This window comes from Eptatretus burgeri, chromosome 4 (assembly GCF_056783735.1).
Source record: "Eptatretus burgeri isolate ZD-2024b chromosome 4, Ebu_testis_v1, whole genome shotgun sequence".
In the NCBI taxonomy this organism is placed as follows: Eukaryota; Metazoa; Chordata; class Myxini; order Myxiniformes; family Myxinidae; genus Eptatretus; species Eptatretus burgeri.
The window spans coordinates 106283202-106309538 of record NC_140964.1 but is presented as its reverse complement, the minus strand read 5'-3'; the positions used below and the strand labels follow the sequence as shown (position 1 = coordinate 106309538).

The window sequence follows — 26337 nt, the reverse complement described above, 5'->3', positions numbered from 1 at the left end:
AGTTTTCTTTATTTTCAGGTATGGTGGTTTAATGTAAAAGAAAATGGTGACCACAGCAGAAAGCTCAGTACGTCGAATGGTTCTTTGAGATGAGCTCCGACGCGCGAGTGCAGCATAATTTCCATACAAGATAAGCAAGGAATCCACCATCGTGGATTAGTATCACAGAGTGGTACAAAGTAGAATGGAAGTTTTCCGAAACAAAAGTACCGGTTGGCCAAGCACAAGTGCAGCAGACATTGAACGAGTATGTGAATCATTTCATCAAAGTGCCAGAAAATCTATTTGAAACTTATCCAGAGAACCAGGATGACCAACCACTACTGTGCACAGGATTTTGCATAAAAGACTGAAGCTTTATGCTTATAAGGAGTAGATTCTGCAGGAACTCAAACAAAATGATGGACCCAAACACAAAGAGTTTGCCTTGGTAATGCTCAGTCGCACAGAGGATGACGAAGATTACCTGAAAATGGTCACGTTCACAGACGAAGCTCGCTTTCATGCATCGGGGAAGGTCAGGTCAGGTGCGGGAGCATGCGCGGGAACAGTGCATCACTGTGTCCACTTTCCGCCAGCACTGCAGGGGCCTCCGTCTGCCCACCCCTCACCCCCCCCCCCCCAGGCAGATGGCTGGCCCATCCCCATCTCCTTGAGATGCTGATCAACCTGCTGCAACCATGAGGCACGTGGTCGGTCCGTTGTCCTCCTCCACTCACGAGACTCCCTTGTTGAGAGAATCTGATGAGGAGGATTAGTGTCAGGAAAACGAGTTACATGTCCATGCAGCCACCGCTGATGCTCACAGACCTTTACCTTACAGATATTTCCATGCAGGTTGACGCTGACAAACCAGACATAATCTGCCAAACAGAAACTTTCCTCCCTCATGAAGTCTCTGACTCCCAAGTATCTCTCCCTGGTTACCCGCCTTTTCTGGTATGACAGATCTGAGCCTTGTCCTGGTGGAGGAGTTTCTCTCTTCATCAAAGACTATTCCTCACTCTCCATGCACTGCCCTCACTCCCCCACACTCCCAGGAAAACCTCTGGCTATGGCTTCCCCTCCACTCCCACCTCATGTTTATATGTGTACTGTACCGTCCACCTAACAGTGATGACTCCATCTACACCTCATTATCCAAAAACATAGACCAACTTCTATCTTCTCATCCAAACTCCCTCTTCCTCATATGTGGTGACTTCAATTGCCATCATGCCAGTTGGCTAGGTGTGGGTACCTTTCTCACCTCTCATGGCACTTCATCAAAAGCTTTCTGTGACTCATTGGGACTGACTCAGTCGGTCAACTTCCCCACCGGAATCTCAACCAATGGTACTCCATCTCTTCTGGATTTGATTTTGACAAATTTTCCTGAAAATATCTGCTGCTCTTCCACCACTCCAATCGGTTCTTCTGACCACGTCCTTGTCAAAGTGGACATCTCCCTGGCTGTTATCAGAGAAGCACCTCAGCACCATCGCATCTGGCATTTCACTCAAGCTGACTGGCAGGGTCTCCAAGCAGCCATCAAACTTCTAGACTGGTCTCCCATCGCCAGTTTCTCCAACATCAACTCATCCTGGGAATTCTTTCAAAGAAACTTGCTCTCCCTCATGCAAAGATTTATCCCCTCTCATCTTCAGTTGTCCTACCCTTCCTCCTGCCCATGGTTCGCTGAGGCTTGTGGTGAGGCAGTTGTCCTGAAACAACTTGCCTTTGCCTCATGGAAAGCAAACCCAACTGAGGGCAATCTCAGTTCCTTCCATAAAGCTCGGAGCAAGTGTGTATCTACCCTCAGGAGAGCCAGAAAACAACATCTTTCTAATCTCAAGTCTGAACTCTCAAACCTCTCTCCATCCTCCAAATCCTGGTGGCGTCTGATCAAATCTGTTTCTGGTGTATGTTCCCCCTCCATTATCTCCCTTAAGGCCCTGTCACACCTTGACGATTTAGCCAGCGTATGCCAACGTATGAAAAATTTGTCTAAAACGCTGGCACACGTCGAATACGTTAAGAACACGCTGGCATACATCGTAGTACGCCGAGCTGTTAGACAAATATTCCATGCTTGAAATTTTTCGACGTATGCCAACGTATGACTCACACGTACCGCATAGGCTGGCCATAAGTTGTCGGCACGTCACGCGATCGTTGACACACATTACTTCTAAGTTACTCAAAAGTCGAAACACGTCGAAGTAATGTTTAGCATACCCGAAACTTATTTCTAACCTATGAGTAACGTGTTGTAGGCACGTTACGCGAGCGTTGACACATGTCGACACACGTTACTCATAAGTCGAAACACGTTGAGGTTATGGTTAGCGTCAGTGTTCCAGACTCCCTGTTGGTTTTTTTTCTTTCTTTCGTCGGCATGACGGTGATGTTGACACTTCGATTTCTAGTGCGGTTATGATACAATATAATTAATAGGCTGCCGCTCAACGATTTAAATCATAACCGCATGAGAAATCAAAGTGTCAACATCACCATCATACCGAAGAAGAAGAAAAAAAAAACAGGGAGTCTGGAACACTGACGCTAACCATTACCTCGACGTGTTTCGACTTATGAGTAACTTACAAGTAACTTGTCTCAACGAACGCATAACGTGCCTACAACTTATGGCCAGCGTATGCAGAATGTCATATCCTGGCATATGTCAAAAAATTTTCAACATGCTGAAAATTTGTCGACGTACTCAGCATACTATAACGTATACCAGCGTGCTTCAGCGTGCTCTTAACGTATACAAAACTTACCCATAACGTATTCGACGTGTGCCAGCGTATTCGGCAAATTTTTCATACGTCAGCATACGCTGGCTAAAACGTCAAGGTGTGACAGCGGCTTGACACTTCGATGTCTAGTGCGGTGATGATTTGAATCGTCGAGCTGCAGCCTATTAATAGCCTACGCCACGTGATCATCGGCGATACGCTGCCGCGCGCTATGCATAAATTCGACTATCGTTGGGCATAGGTTGTGAACGCCGACAACACACTCAGCATTCGTTGAAATAAGTGATCTATATGTTATCGAAACGTTCTGTGTATGTTACTAATACGTTATGCATACGTCCAACTCATTATGAATACGTCCAAAACTGGAAAAAAAAACCATCAATAGTTCAGCGTACGCCAGCTTTTTACATACATTTTGATACCTTGCCATACGAGGGCTAAAACGTCAAGGTGTGACAGGGCCTTTACCTCAAATGGCCGCAGTGCTGATACCGCACGTGAAAAGGCTGAATGCTTAAACTCCGTGTTTGCATCTAAATATTGTGTCCGAAACCCATCGCTTTCTGTACCCACCTGACCCAGTCGCGCCCAACTGTCCATGGACTCTTCGTCCTTTTCCTCTGACAAGGTGGAGAGCTTGCTGTCAAACCACGACTCAGATTCTGCAATCAGTCCAGACGGCATCAGCCACATGTCCGAAAAACCTGCTCCTCTGCTTTTGCTCACCCTCTCTCTCTGTTCTATTCACCCTCTCATTTTCTCAGGGTCATCTGCCATCTTCTTGGAAATCAGCACACATTACTGCCCTGCACAAAAAAGGTGCAAAAACAGATCCCTGCAACTACAGACCAATCAGCCTTCTCCCAATCATCAGCATTGTTATGGAATCCATCATCGCTTCAGACATTAAATCCTTCCTATTCTCCAATGGCCTGATTTCTGGTCAACAATTTGGTTTCAGACCAGGTCACTCGACCCTGCATATGCTGCTTCTGCTCTCCCAACAATGGTTGTCAGACATGAAATCAGAGCCCTCTCCCTCGACATATCGCGTGTTTTTGACCCGGTCTGGTACCCTGCCCTGCTCACCAAACTCTCTTCCTATGGTATCCAAGGCCATCTCCACTCGTAGCTCACAGACGTCCTCTCCTGTCGCAGTCACGGTGTGGCCCTAAATGGAGTTCTTTCATCCCCTCTTCCTGTCCAGACTTGAGTTCCTCAAGGCAGCGTTCTGGGCCCTGTTCTTTTTCTGGTTTTCATCAATGATCTCTCTGACTCCCTGGAAAATCCTCTATATCTCTCTGCTCATCACTCCACCCTCTGCCGTACCATCTGTCATCCCTCCGACCATCAAGCCGCAGCTTCTTCGCTCACTGCAGATCGAGGTGAAATCACAAACTGGTCCAACACATGGAACATGTCTTTCAATCCAGACAAATCTCACACTCTCACTTTGTCTCTTTGAAAGAACAATTTGGAACCCCCCCCCCACCCACTTTCTCAACAATCCTCTGGAAGAAATCCTTTCTTTCAAGCTTCTGGGTCTCACTATCTGCCATGATCTTTTCTGGGAAAAGCCACATTTTCAACCTGGCCTCCAAAGCAAGTTGCTGACAAGGAATCCTCCATCGTGCAAAGTCATTCCTCAGCCCACCTGAGCTTCTGACCACTTACAAAGCTTTCGTCTACAGCCTGATGGAGTACTGCTCTCCCCTCTGGGCTGGTGCTCCTACCTCCCACCTTTCTCGGCTTCACGCTGTGGAAACCAAGCCATTTCGGATCATTGGCATCTCTTACGATGAGGCTGAGTCTTTGGGCCCACACTCTCTCACCGCAGGCAGGTTGGTAGTCTTTGTCTTCTACCATCTCCTCTCCGGTCTCGCCCCTCCCCCCCCCCTCCACTACTCTGTTTGCGATTTATCCCCACCATATTTCCGCAGGGCGCTCAGGGTCCACCAACAACCCCCTTCTGGTAAAACTACCAAAATCACGAATCACTGCTCACCTTCAGTCTTTCATTCCTCTTTTTTTCCTGCCGTTGAAATAAACGCCCTCACTCTGTTCATTACCCTTCTTCCCTCCAGGCCTTCAAAACCGCTGTTCACCACCACCTCTTGTCGTCCCCCATCCAAATCCTCGATCTTTTCTACCCCCGTTAATCCACCCCAAACCCACCTCCTTCAAATTCGCTATTTCCTTCCTGAAAATCCCCGTAATGTCAATCTTGTATACCCCATGTTCCCCACCCCATCCCTCTCCCTTACACAGATCTCCTAATATCTCTGTTCCCCACTGTTTTGTCCTTCCCACACCCACCCCTCTTGTCTTATGCCTCCCTCGTTGCGCATTGTGTGTTTGCTCTCATATGAGCCTCGAAAAGCAATACAAAAAAAAAGGCTATGCAGGTAAGAAATCTCATTTGAGTCTCTCTCAGCAAACGCTCGTTCGACACTAAGTCCGACCAACAATAGCCAATGATTTTCCGAAGACACCTGGTACCAAAGGAATTAAGTCTCCGTCTCAGATTCCTGGTTGGAGTCCAAGTCTCACATCCGTAGAGTGAGACTGGAAGCACCAAGGACCTGAAGACTCAGACTTTCATCCTCCTGCACAAGTTCCGTCAGCGCCACACTCCATGGGGAGGGTCAACCGACACAATGTAAGGATCTGGGGCTCTGAAAAACCCCACATGGTCATTGAATACATACATGATAGCCCAAAGGTCAATGTGTGGTGTGGCCTTCTCCACGGCCGCTTGGTGGGTCCGTTTTTCTTTGCGGAGGATGCAGTAACCTCAACAACTTGCATGAACATGTTGGAAGGATTTGCCTTCCACAGTTTGAAGACCTTCAACCCGATATCATTTTTCAACAGGACGGCACTTCCCCTCATTGGGCCTTAGTTGCTCAAGCCGTCCTGAATGTAAAATTTCCAGATTGCTGGATTGGCCGAGACGGGTCAACCGCCTGGCGCCCACAATCGCCAAACATAACCACCCTTGATTTCTTTCTGTGGGGGTTTGTCCCAACGATGTTGTCTACAACACCAAGGTGGCAAAGCTACAGGATCTGCGTTCTCGGATCACAGTTGCATATGCACTGATGGACGCAAACATGCTGAGGTGAACATGGCAAGAACTCATGTACCACCTCGATGTCCTGCGCACGACAAACGGAGCTCACATTGAAGTGTATTAATGGTGTGCACAAAACCTTAGGAGGTTCTGTATTAAAAAAAACAAAGGGTATAGATTGTATCATTTGTGGTTCTACATATATTAACAACCAAAATTGTCCTGATATTTTTGGAACATCCTGTATGTGCCAAATGGCCAAAAAGCATCACAGCTTTTGGTCATGCTAATTGACAACCGCTGGCGTGGTCTGACTGGGAGCAACCACGAAGGTGAGGATTGGGTTAATTTACTGCGATTTGAAAGTCACGTATTAAAACTAGAAGGGCACTCGTTAGAGCGCGTACCTCCGCCACGCAATGCGTGATCCACGAGAACATACCGGGCCCAATACATTTTTGAAATATCATGCTCCACCTAGTTTTTGGCCCGATCTCTCAATAGTGAATAATCACTTAAATTAAATAATTATTGTATCCAGATCCGGATTTAGATCTTCACCAAAATTGAATCTATTCTTCCCCCTGGCACTCCCAACCCGTCCACCAAGTTTCGTGTGAATCCATCCATAACCTTTTGAGATATTGTGCTCCATATCGTTTTTGGCCTGATCTCTCAATGGTGAAGAATCAATTTTAAAACATTCTCAGATCTGGATCTGGATTCGGATTTTCACCAAAATGTAGTATAGTATTGCTGTCCTTGGCCGGTCACCTGCACACACACAAAAATTTCAAAACGATTGCTTGAAAACTGTGGCCAATAACCATGTGACAGACAGACAGACAGACCAACATATTTGGAGAAAAAAAAGTTTTGCCAAGTAAGACAGAAAGGGGTGAAAACATAACATAACCTTCACCTTCGTCGGTGGAGGTAATTATTTAATTAAACAGTACATCGAGGGTTTTCAATAGGAAGGGAAAATACGAGAGATTGCGACGTACACACAAATAAAGAGAAAATAAAAATCCATGAGTGAGAACAATGCGTTCATAAATAATAAAATATGGAGAGAATGAATAAGGAGGCGTGGTCTCCGGGAGGCGTGTGGTGCTGCTGCTGCTGCTGCTGCTGGGGGCTCGCGCGCATCGCCGAGCTCGTTCGTGGCCGGACATGGAGTGCGGGCGCGCGCTTGGCGGAGCCGGTCACCGCTCGCGAAAGGTGCTCGTCACGGACTGGGAGTCTTGGCGAGGCTGCAGACCCGGGCACACGAGCACCCAACCCAATGTGAGTACCTCCACCGTTCCCAGCGTTCCGGCCTTTCTTCGCACCCTTCACGGGTCGACGGTTTGTGGAGGAACGACCGCACAGTTACAACCGAGTCTGAGCGGCCTCGCCGAGCACCTCGTTTGCCGCATTGTCCCCGCAGCCGGGGGTGAGAGCCGGCGGCGGGTGTCACTTTGTTGGCGTAACGCCTGCGATGACGACTCCTTAACGCGCTGACCCCTCCCGCTCCCAGCTATTTCAACCCGGCGTGTTCATCAAGGAAGGACTGGGTTTTCCGCGCGAACCCGGGCGCTGCAGCCATATCGGCTGAGGAGAAAATAAAAATCTCTGCACTCTTCTTATTATTCTTATTATTATTATTCTTCTTCGATTGGCACTTGAGCGTGATGATCACAACGTTGTTTAATCGAGGTGACATCAGATGATTTATTTTATTATCAATCCCCGAACTGTGCCCCGCACCCTGCATTCGTGCCGTGAATCCCAGAAACGAACACTCCGGAGTCCGAGTTTGAATCCTTGAAGCAGTTTGCGCGCCGTTCCAGGCTGGATGACTGGTCATGGACCGAAAACCCGTGGTGCTGCAAAACTTTCCATCGACCGAGTGCTTCATGGCCTCGTTTGAATATCCCGCCGTGATCCTCCCAAACGTCCGAACCATCTGTGTGTGTTGAAATGAGGGAGAAGAGCGACGCACCTTGAGTGGCACCCGTGGTTGGAGATATCAGAGAGAGGTTGAGGGGGTGGTGCGGGGGTGCTTGGCAGAGTGGAGGGGGAAAGTACCAAAAATAAATAATAATTTGGTAATATTGTCTCTCAAGGAACGTCGGTGCAGGAGGACGTCAATGACCGAACAAGCCTGTGAAATGGTTGTTTGTCCGTGCTCTATCCTTTTTAAATGCTGAACGTCAAGCACGGAAGCAGCACGTATGACTGCCATGACACGCTCGAATCATTACACCATTGAGTCTGGTAAGGAGTGGTTTGGTGGAGGATAGAGAAAGGTGGGTGGGTGTAAAGGGTATATGGAGGAGGGATTATTGATACCGCGTTGACCGCCAGCCCGTGTCATAAAGCAAGACAAAAACGTACACATGAGCATGCACAGAACGAACACACACACACACACACACACACACACACACACACACACACACACACACACACACACACACACACACACACACACACACCTCAATGTTTTGAACAAACTCTGGATAAACCCAATCTGATGAACTGGTCTTGCTGATGAAGGCTATAATGTCTATCTGCATCGGCGAACAGGTAGAATAATGGATGAAATGAACAGGAATTCGATTGAGGTGTGCTAACTGCTGTGGTTAGTACACCTCCACTTGCTTTCAGCGATGGTTAGCACACCTCAATCAACTTCCTCTTGATTTCATCCACTATGGATAAACCCACCTTCATGATGCGTAGTTTTGGTTTTCAGCAGAGATTTCCTAATCCCGCCTTTGAATTTTGATATTCCTTTGTCCGTCTCGACTCCTCTTGGCGATGCAGGCATCTTTCCAAATGGAACAACAAAAAGAGCAATCAGAGATTGCGGACCCTCACCAGGACTTGTATTGTGCGGTGTTTGTGTAATTTTGTTTGGCTTTTTTATTCATTCTTTTTAATGTAACATACCAGTTTGTGTACTGATGTTACATAATTAATGAGACATAATTAGAACTGCCACTTTATAACTGCTGGCAGTGATGACTGGTTCAGCCATTTAAGAGAAGGTGTTTTTTGAAGGTTAAAAATGGCTGCCGAATCACGTGACCGATGACATCAAAAATACATTTTGTGGAACATTTTATCCCTAGATGACCCTCAAAAATTTTCATACTCATCGGATGTAGCGTTCTGCATATGCAATTATGACGACATAACGAAGACACCGATGACGTCATTTTTAAAAATCACACTTATTCCCCATTAGGTCAGGTCAGGTATGGGGGCATGCGCCAGAGCAGCGCGTCGCTGCGTCCACTTTCCGCCGGTCTTCCAGGAGCCTTTGTCTGGCCATCGCCCAGTCAGATGCCTGGCCCATCCCCATCTCCTTGAGATGCCGATCAACCTGCTGCAACCACGAAGCATGTGGTCGGCCCATTGGTCTCCTCCACTCACGAGACTCCCTCGCTGAGAGAATCTGGTGAGCAGGATCAGCGTCAGAAAAACAAGCCACATGTCCATGCAGCCGCAGCTGATGCTCACGGACTATGCAGGTAACAAATCTCATTTGAGTCTCAGCAACCGCTTGTTGGACACAAAGTCCAACCAGCGATTGCCAAGGATTCTCCGAAGAGACCTGGTACCAAAGGAATTGTCTCCATCTCAGATTCCTGGTCAGACTCCAAGTCTCACATCCATAGAGCAAGACTGGAACCACCAAGGACCTGAAGACTCAGACTTTCGTCGTCCAGCCAGCAGAGACATTAATATCACTGTCAAGGTTAGTGAATCTCTCCACGGCCTCAACATCCTCACCACAAACAGGCACAGACAGGACAGCAGCATCCAAGATGTCATTGAAAGCCTGGATCTTAGTTTTGACCCAAGAAACCCATAATCCCAGCGACTCCGACTCATCATTCAGCACTCCGAGGGCCTCAAAAGCATATCTAAAGTCTCCGCAATGACGAATGCATCATCTGCGAAATCAAGGTCAGAGATCTTGACATTCCCAAATAATGCACCACTGCTTGATCTCTCTTGCATCCTCTCCAAAATCCAGTCCATACAAGTGCTGAAAAGTGTGGGAGCCAGTACACACCCCTGACAAACTCCAGTAACAACTGGAAATAAGTCAGAGATGGTACCACCACACTGCACAGCACTCTCAGTACCAGAGTAGAGTTCAGACATCAGATCGATCAGTTTTGGTGGCACCCCACGAAGACCAAGAATCCTCCAGAGGAAATCCCGATTCACTGAATCGAACGCTTTACAAAGATCAACATAGGCTGCAAGCAGCTCCTGCCGAAACTCTCGTCTGCGTTCGGTGAGGACACGAAGAGGAAGGATACGGTCAATCGTTGACCTCTTTGGTGTAAAGCGTGACTGCTCTGGATGCTGGTGCTCAAGCAGATGGTGGCGAACCCTATCAAGAATTAATTATCCGAGCAAAGACTTTGCCCGGCACTAAGAGCAGCGTCACCCCTTGGTCGTTGTTGCAGTCTTGGCGATCACCCTTCCCTTTCCAGAGAGGGACAACAAGGCCCCTCTTCCAGTCCGTTTGGATGTTGCCGGTGTTACAGGCAGAGCACAGAACTGCATGCAACGACACGAGTGCAGCATTTCCACCAGCCTTGAGAAGTTCAGCTTGGATGCCACAGATCCCTGGAGCTTCACCCCATTTCAACCGGTTAACCGCAGCCTGTGTTTCCACAAACAAAGGTGGACCACAGTTGATTGGAGGGTCAGTAATATGGATTGTTACACCCCTGCCATCCAAATCGACAGCAAGTGGATCAGCCTGGTGCAGCCAATCAAAGTAAGAGATCAGATCCAGCATGGCTGCCTGGTGGCCATTTTTATACTTAAATGTGTCCCCAACCATTTCTCAAACATGCATGGTCAGATTTTGCTCAAACTTGGTACAAGCACAGTACATGGTGGCATACACATTCACCTCACTTTATTTTGCTGTCTGATCAAAAATGGCCGACTGGTAGACTGGCGGCCATTTTAGTTGCAGATAAATATTGACGAGCCATTTAACTCCATACAGCAAAATAACAAAAACAATGGTGGCGATGACATTTTATGTCTTTTTTTATCCCTTGTCCACGACTATTTTCTCTTGAAATAGCGAGTTGGACGGGTGACTGTGACGGGTTTTTGTGATGTCGGTGATAACATGATAGGGGAGTGGAAAGTGTTAAATATTTTGCTGTTTTTGTGTGGGAATGGCCATTTGTTTTTATGAGTGGGAGGAGGGGCTGGGGAGTAAAGATGGGACAGATTTGGAAGGGGGAGATTGAGCTGTGGAGGTGAAGACGTTCAGTGTGGGGGGTGGTGGTTAAGTGGGGATGGGAAGGGGTTTGATCCCATAAGGTTGGGAGGAGTTGTGGTTGGGGTGGAGGGGAAGAGCATACATGGGACAGAGTTGGGAGGGGGAGGTTGATGCTTGGGGAGGGGCGATTTCTTCTGGTGAGTGTGGGGGGGGGTTGAATTGTCAGAATTGCATTTGTATGTTTACTCACATTAAAAATGTAATTGGCCACATGTGTGCGTGCGTGCTAGGGTGAAGGGGGATGGGGTTGGGGAACACAACCACCCTATCCCTATGGGTAATGCAATGTACTGATATATATATATATATATATATATATATTTATATATATATATATATATATATATATATAAATATATATATATATATATATATATATATATATATATATATATCATTCACCCTTTGGAAAAGACAAAGTTCGATACTATTGTCATATATAAGGAAATTTGGAGTAGCTCATAATGCTTGTAATTCAAAGTTTATTTTCTCCGTTGTGTTTTTTTTTTCATAACTAAGGTACTTATCTATAAAATAATTATGTCATACTCTGATTATATCTCTGCCATCCTTCAAGGGATGAAACGTATGTTTGTTTTGCAGCATCCTATCCGATTCAAAAATCCAATGTTCAATTTTTAGATTACTTTAAATTTATGGCAAACTCTCCAGAATTGGCTGAAAGTTTAAAATCTTTTCCAACTCTACAACAAGAGTTGATTAATGACAAAAGAGGTGGAACGACTGTAGATATGAGCTATCTGGTGAAAAGGAAGAATAATAATTCGAAACAAGTTTATCCTTATGTTTATGTCGATACCTTTTGAAAAAAAAATAATGAAATTCATTATCCAAGTCATGAAGATTTTTAAAACAAACTGAACGATATTAATATTTCTGATGATTATAAACATGCAAAGAAAGTATGGGAAATACTTAATATTTGGGAAACATTAAATATCGGGAGAATGTCATGGACATGATTTACTAATGGATGTTCTTCCTCTTACAGATATTTTTGAAGTGTTTTGTAAAACTTGTTTAGACAAAAATTCTCCTGATATTGAGCCCATACACTTTTACCCATCTCCTGGATTAGCTTGGAGTTCCGCATTAAAGGTCCCATTACACTCAAAAGTACTGAAATTGCATATATGTATATATATATATATATATATATATATATATGTATGTATGTATGTATATATATATATATATATATATATGTATGTCCTATCGTAGTTTTTCATCGTGATTTCTGATCTGACAATGTTTTTTTCACAATACTCGTTCTGTAAAATAAAAAAAACAAACCTCTTTGGGAACACCCCTAAAAATTCTGCCGAAATCCACTGAAAGAGGCGTAACCCACATGACGTCATCTCCAGAACAACAAAGGCTGCACGTAAATTACTCGGGTTGGTGGTCGACGTGATTCTATTGGCTTGCTGTGTGTTTCCACATTCGATTGGTCAACTCAAACGCTTCGTCATTTCTGCTTTTAAAAAAATCAAGCATTCGGTTTTGAATAATGGATGACATGGACTTTGATTTGTCTGGTAGCGACAGTGAGTGTGAGAGAAATGAAGGATTTTGGTTTGAATCAGATGGAGAATTGTCGGATAACGTAGTCGCGGGAGGTGAAGTTCAGGCAGTTGGAAATGAAATACGGCCTTACCAGTTCGAGCCCGAAGCAGGACAAGCAGAGGAAAATGGCGATGAAATTCCCAGAGTTCATGATGATCGGGAGGACATCGAAGGATCGGGAGGAAGACTTGGCAATAACAACAAGTTAGACTAAATCCTATTCGTAATTCAATAATGTAAATTTGACTTGCATACTGCTCGATATCAGAAATATTTTAGTGAGGTGACGTGACCAGTGCAGCGCAGCGGACATGTTGCACCACGGCAAATGAATCGCAAACAAGGCCAGCCCATGTCATCGGCCGTATCTCTGCGCGCATAAAACGAAGCAATCTCGCTGTCCGGATATGATGAAAACTTGTGTGCAGAACACACCTTGCAACACAATTGTCTAGAGTAGTCCGATAAATCTGACGTTCTGTTGCATTTTTATTTATTTTATTCCTACTGTCGTCATGTAGCGCCAGTAGAAAACAATGAAGAAAAGAGAATAATAAAAGAAAGCTACAGCATGTTAGATTTATCGGACGAGTCGGACGGACGACGGATTTATCGGCCTCGTCTAGACTCGAGTTGACAAGTAACTTGTATTAGCATGCACACAATGTACAAGTCAATGCGTAAGAGTCCCGAGGATATGAGGCCGTGTAATAGGACAGATAAATTTGTTTTTCATAGTTGTGCCAACATATTTTTTTTCCTGTTCATTTATTTCAGCATTTTGGCGAATTGTTAATGAATAGAAAGCCAATGGAAGCAGTACCTTCACTTTAGAATAAACCCATGTATGTCGAGTGCAGCCATACCTGGCTTGCATGTATGGGGAATCGTACCTATCCCAGCAGGCTGGTTTCAACGAACAATTCAATAAGCTGCAAAATGTGGGTGCAGGTTTTTCACATTGTTTGATTTTAAAATTATCTCCTTGCGCCTTGAAATGATGCAATATTAATCTCTAGTATTTTACTCGTATGTCCCTGTAAGTTTCTTTTTTAATGGAAAGGTTCAACAGTCACATTTTATATTTTGTGGACATGGTATAGCCCTTTATTGTGCATACATGTATTGGATTTGTACACGACTACGACAAGGTAGTAAAGGGATAAGTAATTGCCTTGTGATTGTTGTGCAAACACGGCTCAGAAGCAGAATTTCTTTTCCGCGAAACAATCACAGGAATTAAGATGATCAGTGAGATAGCAAACACATGTGCACAATGCATTTGTACGTACTTTATACGGCGCGCGACGTCTAATCAATCCACTCTGTGCGAGTCGCGTTCTGGAGATGACGTCAACGGTCACGTGACCTGCAGTTCGCTGAACTCAACTTTTTTTTCGGGGCGGGGCATAGCAAGTTGTGAAAAGCACTACAAATGTTCGAAATATTGGTCTAATTATCCCATTGTTGATTTTAAAAAATGAAACATGGGTGGTTTCTTCACTAAGAAGGTCAAGTTAATATATAAATAACCAGAAACTTTTGAGTGTCATGGGACCTTTAAAGAGGATGGGAGTAGAGTTAGAATTTTTTTTATAGATATGTTGTTAATGTTTGAATCTCCTAAAAGTGAAAGTTTTCTCGAGTCTGTTCTAAGAATTATTCAAAAGCAATTAATTCACAGCTTTAAAACGATTACGATAAAAATAGAGAATCCACTTATTAGGTAATCTCATCTCGATTCTCGAAGAGACGAACTTGTAAAATGGATCGTGATGATGTCCGTCGGTCGTCTGTAAACATGTTGCTATTTTCGCTACTCCTCCCTTATCACCTGGCTGATTTTTCTGAAACTTGACACATTAATACAAGAGAGTAGCACCAACAATCACTCGGGCATTGATTTTCGATTTCAGATCATTGGGCCTTTGGAGGTGTGGGGGTGGCGGGGGTCTGGGTGATACACCCCTTGTATTAGATGGTCCACAGGATCACTTGGTCTGAGATTTTTCAGTTTTGGATCAAGGGGACTCCCAAAGGGGTTCCTCACAATGGACTCGAGTTTAACGTTCGTAACATTTCCCAGATTTTGGATTCAGCAGTGATCTGAATTACAACCTCAAGAAATGACCATTAGCCCACTCAGAGCTGTTTATTATCCTCACCAGAGGAGAGGAGATTGCATTTGGGTCCATTTGTTTGTTTGTTTGGTTTGTTACTTAGCGAAATCTTTGATTTTGTCAAGTATGTTGGTCTGTTCCATTTGTTTGTTTGTTTGTTTGTTTGTTTGTCCGGTCCTCTGCAGCCCAAACGGCTGGACCAGTCGTTCTTAAATTTTTACACCTGATAGGCAATCCACCTGAGACGGTCCGCGTTCAAACCCCGTCTTAATCGGACTAAACGTCGCGACGTGACGTCACACAACGTGAAAACACATTTTTGGACATAACTCTGTGACCTTGTTGACGCCAAATTAAACTTCATTCAAATATCTAAATGATTACTAAATGCATCTTATTACAAATTACGCATAGTTTTCGCAAGCGTATGACGTCAAATTTTTGCCTATTGACGTCATTTTTTAAAAAATGTTTATGCTCGTGTGCAGCCGAAACTACTGAAGCAATCGTTCTAAAATTTTAACACGTGATAGCCAATCTTGCTGAAATAGTCTGGGATCAAATCACATCATTAATCGCACTTAACGTCACGACGTTACGTCAAAAAAGGTGAAAACAAGCTTTTCAACATAACTCAGTAACTGGAAGTCGTAGCGACTTCCTGTTGACGCCAAAACAAACTTCAATGGAATATCTAAATGTTTTAAAATGCATGTTAGTACAAATTATGCACAGTTTTTGCAAGCGTATGACGTCAAAGTTTTTAGCTATTGGCGTGATTTAAAAAAATTCTATTCGTTCTTCAGGTCACAATTCTTAACCGATTTGGATGAAATTTTAACTACTGATAGAAATCCACAGTGCAAAAAGATATGTGACTTTTGGTGATGTTCAACATCAGGATCTGGATTCTGCATCACTTTATATTATCGCCCATTATAAACCAATGGGGAATTTTGTGAATTACACATGGCTATTTCTCAAACAGTTTTGCACTTATTATATTTAAACTTATCCTGTCTATTTATGCATGTAATATTAACATGTTTACAAAGTTTGATCGAAATTGACCCAAGGTCAAGGTCAGGGTCACTCAAAACATGAAAAACACACATATAAAATACATATTTTTGTTTTACACCATATTTCAAACCTGATAACGGGGTCGTAAAGCTGGTTGAAAAGCAATGTTCCTAGGTATTTTCAAATATTTTCTACAATCAGAATGAAGGCAACAAGCACCGATGATAAATTGTTGAATGTCACATGGTGGCCTTAAATGAGTTGTGAAAATTTTCAATCTGCTGCCGTTACCATGACAACGCGCGCCTGATGATTGTTATTTGTGACGTCGCGTCATTTTATTAATGTACGAACAAATAAACAACACACATTCCATGACATTACAGCTTGGACCACCACACGGAAAGGTCAACTAATTCGCCAAGTGTCGTGCTGAGCACGATTTTTCATTTGTTTGTATGTTTGTGTGTTTGTTTGTATGTTTGTCTGCACAGAACTTTCATGTTTTTCTCTGAAACCGCTTGTCAGATTGAGACAAAATTTTCACCATATGAGCAACTACTCGTGTATAATGTTTTAATGATAATTATGATGTCATCGGTCATGTGTTGTGGCAGCCATGTTGGAAAAACAAAAACTTTGGACCTTTGTATCTTTGAAACCTCATCAAGTTAAAAATTTAAACTTGGAACATGGCAAGTACTCCTCATGGGGAATGCGTTTTTTTTATGACGTCATAGGTGCCTTTGTTATGACATCATAATTGCATATGTGGAACGCTACATCAGATCAGTATGAAAAATTTTGAGGGTCATCTCGGCATAAATTGGTCCACAGAAAAAAAAATTGATGGCATCATCGGTCATATTATTTGGCAGCCCCTTTTTATTTTTATTTTTTAAACCTTCAAAAATCTTTGAAATGGCTGAACAGATCGAGGCGAAACTTTACACATCGGACCGCATATCCATGAGGAACAAAGCGTTCACACATTTGACGGAGGTCACATGGTTTTGCAGCCATATTGGATTTACCCTAAAACCTACAAAAAATCTTCTCCAGAATGGCTGGCCAGGTCTTGGGAATACCAGGGTATTCATGAATAATTATTGATGCCACATGATCTGGCAGCCATATTGGATTGAGCAAAAATCTTAAAAAATTCATTTCCATTGAACCACTTCATTAATTGATGCGAAACTTCACAATTATGATCTAGTAGTGATTGGGAATATATGTTTTACATTTCAACCTGATTGGATACATTGTCTGGCAGCCAGAATGATAATTTTTTTGAATCTGGATTATTTTTGATGTTTTTTATTGTTGTTGTTATAAGGCTCACTTGGCTGTGCCTGGATGGGTTTGAGAATAGAGGAGTAGCAGCTAAAATGTGAATCCTATCCAGGTTCCTCCTGATAACTTCATCTTTACTTTTTGCTTGTTCAGGGTCCTTCTGATGACTCCATTGCAGGACTGTACCTATTTGGGCTTCCATTTGATTTGAATTGAATTTATTTTAATCCCATTCCAAATTAAATTGAATAATCATAAACATGATTGGTCAGGGTCAGGTGTCTGATCAAAGGAGGACAGCTTGGTTTCGGACACAATATTTAGATGCAAACACGGAGTTTAAGCATTCAGCCTTTTCACGTGCGGTATCAGCACTGCGGCCATTTGAGGTAAAGGCCCTGTCACACCTTGACATTTTAGCGAGCGTATGGCAACATATCAAAATGTATGTAAAACGCTGGCGTACGCTGAACTATTGATGTTGTTTTTTTCAGTTTTGGTCGTATAATAACGAGTTGGACGTATGCATAACATATTAGTAATGTACACAGAACGTTTCGATAACTTATAGATAACTTATAGATAACTTATACCAATGAATGCTTAGCGTGTTGTTGGCGTTCACAACTTATGCCCAACGATCGTCTAACTTATGCATAGTGCGGCAGAGTATCGCCAACGATCATGTGGCGTAGCTTATTAAAAGGCTGCCGCTCGACGATTCAAATCATAACCGCACTAGACATCGAAGTGTCAACATCACCGTCATGCCAAAGAAAAAATATAATAATAAAAAACATGGAGTCTGGAACACTGACTGGTTCCTCCTGTGAAGCCCATTTTTATTTACCAATTCCCCTAAACGCTGCCACTATGCCATTATACGGTAGCTGTAAGTTAGAAACATGTTCAGTAAGTTCTGTGGTCGCCCGGAAGACGTCAATCAAATACGTCTACATACGTCAATATGCGTTTGAGATACGTTACACATAGGTTCAAAGCATGTTACTCATAGGTTAGAAATAAGTTTCGGGTACGCTAGAAATTACCTCGACGTATTTCGACTTATGAGTAACTTACAAGTAACGTGTGTCAACGATCGCATAACGTGCCTACAACTTATGGCCAGTGTATGCGGAACGTGTGAGTCATACGCCAAGCACGTCGGAAAATTTTGAGCATGCTTAAAATTTGTCGACGAGCTCGGCGTACTACGATGTATGCCAGCATGCTTCAGCATGCTCTTAACGTATACAAAACCTACCCATAACGTATTCAACGTGTGCCAGCGTATTTGCCAAATTTTTCATACGTCGGCATACGCTAGCTAAAACATCAAGGTGTGACGGGGCCTTAACCGGTCCTCACTGCCAGCAGTTATAAAGTAGCAATTCCACTTATGTTTATTTAAAATTCCATAACACATCACACAAACCAAGTCTTTGTGAGGGTCTGCAATCTGATTGCTCTATTTCTTGTTTAATATTGTAATGAAACAAATCTTACCTGGGAGACCAGATCCGGTGTCGCTGGTGATTAAACTCCAGAAAACTCAAAAGACAATGAGGAGGCCACACAACAACCCAACTCGACTGTGGTGTGAAGATTAATTAAATGAAGATCAAGCCATATTAATTTACTTGGGATGCTTGCCAAAATTGTGTTGCTCTTATTCCTCAAAAGGTTATTTAATCATGCTGGAAGCTCGATCATGACTCAAAATCCACCATGACTTGTTGCAGATGGATGAAAGTATATTGTGTTGTTAATTTACATTTTGTGCTAAAATGTTATTTCCTCATTGACCAGAGGTAGAGTTTTTATTTTCTTCACCTACTTATGCTGCCATTGACCCAGACTTATCTGCACGTCAGCTGGTGGGCCTGATCCACCATGACACAATCTGCAGGAACGTGAGTGCAGCTCTTGAGTGAGAGAGGAACAACTTGTATTGCTATCAACAGTTTATTTGAGCATTGCAGGTGGAGATGGAGGAAAAGCATCATGCAGTAAGCAGGCCAATCCAACACTCACCCCCGGGCGACAACATTGTCACAACAGCTGCAGTTTAGCCACACAGGCAAAGGGAGATAAAGAACATATCCCCCATCGTAATAAATCTTTAATCTTCTTTGCATATTAATGCATAACAAACTTATACAAAATCACCCTTGTGGAAAAGAATCAAACATAGATGGAGGGGGGGGGACTCTTACACTGACCTGTAAGCCACAATCCCTACATAATGTTGAATTCAGTTATTAGCTCTGCTTTCTTTCAATTTAATCTACAGCACTAGGATCTTGCACTACAATGTCGTGCAATTGTGTGCAAGGATTCCTGCATTATAAGCTCTTACATTTATCTCAGCTAATCAATCGTCAACGAACCAAGACAGTCTATAGTCCTAAACAATAACTTGGGGATGTTCCATTTGCGCTGACACATCAGTAAACAAGTGGTGCCAGGCACAACAAATCCCTCCCATTTAAGGCATAAAGTTATTCTGTGGATCAAATTTAAATTTGACACATCATTAACCTGAATGTTGATAATAAGGAATATTTTAGTCTTAGTTTGAAGTCAATTAAACCATTTTTGACGAAGTTATGAGCAAAAAACGATTTTGACCTTTTCATGGCCTGACCTTGACCTTTGACCGAATTGGACCCAAAAGTTAATGGGGTCGTCAGAGGTTCATTACCGACCTGTGGATACAATTTGACAGTGTTTGAGCCAGCCGTTTTCCCGTAAAGTTGTATTTTCGTAACCATGTTTTAGTTTTTATGGAAAATTTGTAATTTTGACCGATGACGATGACCCCCAAAACTTCGGACCCTACCGATCTTCACAAATATGCATTTTTCACTATAGGAATGGGTAGGATTATAAGTGACAAATAGAATAAGGTTCACTATAAGCTTAGTTTGAAGTAAATCAGATCATTTTTGACTAAGTTTTGAGCGCAAAACGATTTTGATCTTTTCGTGACCTTGACCTTGACCTTTGATCCAATTGGACCCAAAAGTTAATGGGGTTGTCCAAGGTTCATTGCCCACCTGTGGATTAAATTTGATAGTGTTTGCTAAAGCCGTTTTGCCGTAAAGTTGCTAACAGACAGACAGACAAACAAACCGGACGATTACAATATCCCGCTCCCTCCCTCTGGGGGGGGGGGGGGGATAAAGATGGGAAAACATTTTAGATATCGTACGTACATGAGTCTCGCTTTAAATGCAGTGATTAGCACAACTAATCCGTGGTGAACCGCATCGTTTACTTAAAATGGTGTACCAAGAGTTGATGAGAATTGTGGGAAGTTCAACAAAAGGTTTTTGTTTTAATAGCTTGAAACATCTTTTATTTGTTACATTTAACTCAAAAAGATCATGGAAATGCTCGCAAAAGCATTTGAACAGAAAAACTAGATAAGATCAATTTAACTTTGCCTTTGCCTCATGGAAAGCAAACCCAACTGAGGGCAATCTCAGTTCCTTCCATAAAGCTCAAAACAAGTGTGTATCTACCCTCCGGAGAGCCAGAAAACAACTTCTTTCTAATCTCAAGTCTGAACTCTCAAACCTCTCTCCCTCCTCCAAATCCTGGTGGCGTCTGATCAAAAAAAGTTTCTGGTGTATGTTCCCCCTCCATTACCTTCCATTCCCTCAAATGGCCGCACTGCTGATACCCCACGTGAAAAGGCTGAATGCCTAAACTCGGTGTTTGCATCGAAATCTTGTGTCTGAATCCCATCGCTTTCTGTACCCACCTTACCAGTCACACCCAACTGTCCCTGGACTCTGTGTCCTTTTCCTCTGACAAGCTAGAGAGCTTGCTGTCCGAAAGGACCGTTTGGAACCCCCACCCCATCTACTTTCTCAACAATCCTCTGGAAGAAGTCCTTTCTTTCAAGCTTCTGGGTCTCACTATCTGCCATGATCTTTTCTGGGAAAAGCCACATTTCCAACCTGGCCTCCAAAGCCAGTCGTCGACTGGGAATCCTCCGTTGTGCAAAGTCCTTCCTCGGCCCACCTGAGCTCCTGACCACATACAAAGCTTTCATCCGCAGCCTGATGGAGTACTGCTCCACATACATTCAACTTGAAATCCACCTAAAATAGGCTTCCTCTGACTACATGTAAGCAACTACAAACTGATTTAAGTTCAATGAACTAAAAAAAAAAAAGCAATTTAGCAAATGTTTTGAAAGATTAATCGGTTAGTTCAAGTCTATTGTCATTTCAAAGTCTCTTTGTCCCCAGATGCTTTCATTAAAAGTTGCACAAGCAGCACCTGAGTTTTAGTAATATCTGCCAACACATCTGGATTGATGTGCAATTCGCTTTCCTCATGTTGGACCATTCTCGGCTGATTAAGTGGGTTGCGATGCAGTCCAGAATTCACTCGATGTTCGTCATGGTGAAATCACATCGATATTTGAGGTGGTGTCACTACAGTCACTGTTGTTGGCGCAACATAGTCACTTTCAATGACTCCTAAATTCACATCAGCAATTTGCACAGGATTATCCTCAGAATCAAAAGACACATTTTGCACATAATCACTGAATGCATCAGCACTGATTCTGGAATCAGAACACAATTGATTGGGCTCTATTGCTGATCGCAAAGCACTCCTGTGACTGTCAGTGACATCATCACAATAAAGTGAAACAATAGATTGATTGAGGTGGTGTGCTGGCATCGTTCACCACCCCACCACCACCATCATCCAATGAATAGAAAAGAGGGAGATTCAGGCAATGCATTGCTGTCGGTTGGGACACCACTCACTCCACTGTTGTGGGAATTGACACAGGATTCAGACAGCGTGGCATCGTTTACAACACGATCACCACTCACGACATCTCACGCACTGCCATTGCAGGCAGTATCCTCACAAGTGGAATTAGAAGCTGGTTCAATTTCTGTCACAAAAGTTTGAGAATCCAAAATTTCTCGATGGTGGACTACCCTTTGACTGTCACCATTCAGCGGTTTCACAACATACACATGAAATCCTCTCTGTTCTGTCACTTTGCATGGTTCAGGTTGCCAGATGTCTCTTTTTTTGTATACATTGTCGAGGCTCGTGTGAGAGCAATCACACAACGCACAGCAAGGGGGGCATGTGGCGAGAGGGGAGGGAGTGAGAGGGACAAAACAGTGGGGAACAGAGACATTAGGTGATCTGTGGAAGGGAGAGGGATGGGGCGGGGAACATGGGGAATACAAGATGGACATTACAGGGACTTTCAGGAAGGAAATCAGGGAATTTGAAGGAGGTGGGTTTGGGGTGGATTAACGGAGGTAGAAAAGATCGAGGTTTTGGATGGGGGAAGATAAGAGGTGGTGGTGATCAGCTGTTTTGAAGGCCTGGAGGGAAGAATGAGATTGAAGAGTGTGTGGGAGTTTATTCCAAAGGCGGGGAAAAAGAGCAATGAAAGAGTGAAGGTGAGCAATGATTCGTGATTTTGGTAGTTTTACCATAAGGGGGTTGTTGGCGGACCTTGAGCGCCCTGTGGAAATATGGGGGGGGGGGGACATATCGCAGACAAAGCAGGGGGGTGAGACCGGATAGGAGATGGTAGAAGACAGAAAGACCACCAGCCTGCCTGCGGTGATCGAGTGAGAGGCCCAAAGACTCAGCCTTATCACGGGAGATACAAATGATTCTAATTGCCTTGGTTTCCACAGTGTGAAGCTGAGAAAGGTGAGGGGCAGGAGCACCAGCCCAGAGGGGAGAGCAGTACTCCATCAGACTGCGGACGAAAGCTTTGTATGTGGTCAGGAGCTCAGGTGGGCCGAGGAATGACTTTGCACGACGGAGGATTCCCAGTCGACGACTGTCTTTGGAGGCCAGTTTGGAAATGTGGCTTTCTCAGGAAAGATCATGGTGAGACCCAGAGGCTTGAATGAAAGGACTTCTTCCAGAGGATTGTTGAGAAAGTAGATGTGGGGGGGGGGGGGGGTCTAAACAGTCCTTTCGGAGAGACATAATGAGAGTGTGACATTTGTCAGGATTTAAAGACATGTTCCACGTGTTGGACCAGTTTGTGATTTTATCCGGATCTGCAGAGAGCGAAGAAGCTGCGGTTTGCTGGTCTGAGGGATGACCGATGGTACGGCGGAGGGTGGAGTCATCAGCAATGAATGTTCTTGTCTGCAATCTGAGTCTTGAATCTTATGTCTACATAATCTGTTCAGGAGTACTGTGCAGAAATCCTTCCCAGGTACTGCCAACAACATGATTCCTCTCTAGTTGTTGCAGTCACTATCAAAGATTACTCTTTTTCGGCATTTTGATGATGACTCCCTTTCTCCAGTCGTCTGGGACATCCTCAGCTGTTCTGGTCTTGTTAAAGAGGTCAGTCGGGTTTGCTGCACCGGCATTCTTAACATGCTTCAGCAGTTCTGCTGGAATCTCATCGAGTCCAGGCGTCTTGTTGTTCAGATTATTGACTGCTCTTCTGACCTCTGACGTGCTAATTTCACCCATGTTAACACCTAGCCGAGGAAGAATCTCATCCTCGAATATGAATGTGGAGCTTGGGATGGGTTGGTTGAGGACCTCACCGAAGTGTTCTCTCCACCTCTCATACTGCTCTTCATTTGTTAGTAACATTCTGCCATTTTTGTCCATTATTGGTACTGATTTGTGACTGCTCATACCACTCAGTCATTGCAATATTCTGTGCAGTGTTCTGGTGTCATTCCAATTCGCTGCCTCTTGTGCCTCTCTCTCTTTGTCCTCCATCCAGCTTCTCTTGTCTCCCTTGCAACTAATTTTTACAGCTTTGTCCAGTTGTCTGTATTCTTCATCTGCTTGCTGTCTCCTGAAGGTAATATGATTGCATAGTTAATGGTTTACATGGTCATATCTTCTGAAAGGTGATCAACAGGCCAAGTGGTCTGAACTCTCATTTTCATACTACCCATTCTGTTGTACCCAAACTTTGTCCTGATGATTCCATCTGCAGGTGAGTTTATCCATCTATCCCTTGCTGCAGTTTTGTCATTCCCCTGTTAATTTGCCAGCTTGTAGTGGTTGTTGTTGTTTGATTCATGCAAGAACAGTATATCTCATAAGACCTATCAACATGTATGCTTTTCACATCCTTTTCTCTTTTTAAGAAACATTCTAAGTGTGGAATCGTACTGATATATTGTGTTGTATTTTGAGATTATTCTCATCCCCTGACTTGCACCCACTGCCACCCCAACAGAGTGCCTGTGAAGGCGTCAATTCAAAAAATGCCAATGATCGGCAGCATGACTATGCTGTCTCCATAGAAAATGTCTGGGAAGGTATCTACGCACACAACAACAGTCCTCAGCAGCCTCGCTGCAACAAAGGAAATTTCTTTCGTGACGGCAGAATCAAAATTGGTAAGTATCTTCATCATAAATATTCACTGGCAAGTTGCTAAGTATCAATGCATCTTTAATATGTTCATTCAAATGTTCCAGGTATGCCTCAGATTATACATTGGATAATACCTTTGCATATTTTTATGATGAGTTCAGCCATTGTCATTGTTGAAAGAATTGAAATGAAAGTGTATTTCTCCACCAGCACCTATTGTCAGGTCAAGCCAGATCAGATCTGTGACTTGCTTACAGGTGCCATGTAAACCTGTACAAGCCTGTTTCATGGCTGGGTTGTCTGCAACTGAACCGTCTCCTCCACCTGGTTTTCTGGTGAGGAGGGTGTATGATATGGACATCCAGCAGGATTAAAAACAAAACCTTTCAAAGGGTGGAGGAGCTCCTTGTGAGCCAACGGCCATCCACATCTCGAGCCCAACTGTTCCTGCAGACGTCGTCCTGCAGTTTGGTTACTTTTTTAAGGAAGTTGGCGGCAGGATTTGTGCTACGGCCACCGTAGAACCCCTCACTCCGCAAAACGCAAGGAAACGGTAAAGAAAATTGAAAACCCACTCCATGTGAGTACATCTTGTGCAGCTGACCTCCGCAAGGCAGCTCACCAGATAACGGGATTGAGGCATAGCCTTCGTGGCCCCCACTCTTCGATGAGAGGAGGAAAGCGATAGGGTAACCTTCCCAGGTCAGATTGTGGTAGTGTGTGTCAGAGTGGTGATGAGGTGTCGTCCAGCAGACAGTGGTCTCCTTGGGTTAACCTGAGGCAGTCCCTTTGGGGGGGGGGGGTCTGTCAATGACATATTGGATGCTGCTATCTTGTTTGTACCTATTTGTGGTGAGGATGTTGAGGTCACAGAGAGATTCACTTGCTCAGTAGTGATATTCATGTCTCTGCTGGCTGTAAGCCAGAGGTCAATGGATGTCTGGGTCGGGCCTGGGGAATCATGGATTCACTAGATCATGGGGTGTGGCGCTGTCAGTACCTGTGCAGGACGAAAGTCTTGAGTCTTCAGGTCCTTGGTGCTTCCAGTCTTGCTCTACGAATGTGAGATTTGGACTCTGACGAGGGATCTAAGATGGAAACTGAATTCCTTTCGTACCAGGTCTCTTTGGAGAATCCTTGCCTATCACTGGTCGGACTTTGTGTCTGATGAGCTGTTGCAGAGAGAGAGACTCAAATGAGATTTCTTACTGCATCGTCTGTGAGCATTAGCTGTGGCTGTCTGGGCATGTGGATCGTTTTCCTGATGCTAATCCTGCTCACCAGATTCTCTCAGCGAGGTAGCCTCATGACTGGAGGAGGCCAATGGGCTGACCACGTGCCTCGTGGTTGCAGCAGGTTGATCAGCATCTCAAGGAGATGGGGATGTGCCAGGCATTTGCCTGGAGGATGGCCAGACAGAGGCCCATAGAGTACCGGCAGAAAGTGGAAGCAGAAATATGCTGCTCTTGCGCATGCTCCCATACCTGACCTGACCTCACCTCACCTCACCCACACAACAGCCCATTGACAGCAATTAACCTGTCGTTTCCTTAAAACACAAGCAAATAAACTCAAATAGAAACATGCCACATTCTAAAACTTCGAAAACCCAAATGTGAAGGATTCCGCTTGGTGGATGATCATGGCCTGTTGCTACATTTGCTTCCCTCTACTCTCCTCTCCTCTCATGTTTTGGTCATCACTTTGTGAAGTCGATGTGTTGTCCCACTGCACCATTGTCAATATCTCAATTTTTTAAATCTTTTTTCTCACCTCCCTCTACCATAAGCTTAAATTTTGTACACAAAAAGG

The 26337-nt window shown here is 44.0% G+C and overlaps 1 protein-coding gene across 7 annotated transcripts in view; it reads left to right on the top strand.

Moving 5' to 3' along the window:
- Positions 1-6915: 6915 nt before the first annotated feature.
- Positions 6916-26337, top strand: part of ANO7 (anoctamin 7) — a 179134-nt gene continuing 159712 nt past the window's right edge. For 2 of the 7 annotated variants that reach the window (XR_015057729.1, XR_015057732.1), the window contains exons 1-2: positions 6917-7110; positions 24386-24548. Coding sequence is in view for 3 of the 7 variants with exons in the window: in XM_085879606.1 (XP_085735732.1) it covers positions 6997-7110; positions 24386-24548 (277 nt within the window). In the remaining 4 variants the exon portion in view is untranslated. Of the gene's footprint in view, positions 7111-24385; positions 24549-26337 lie in introns of all 7 variants that reach the window. The other 5 variants (XR_015057733.1, XR_015057731.1, XM_085879606.1 and 2 more) reach the window with 5 other exon arrangements.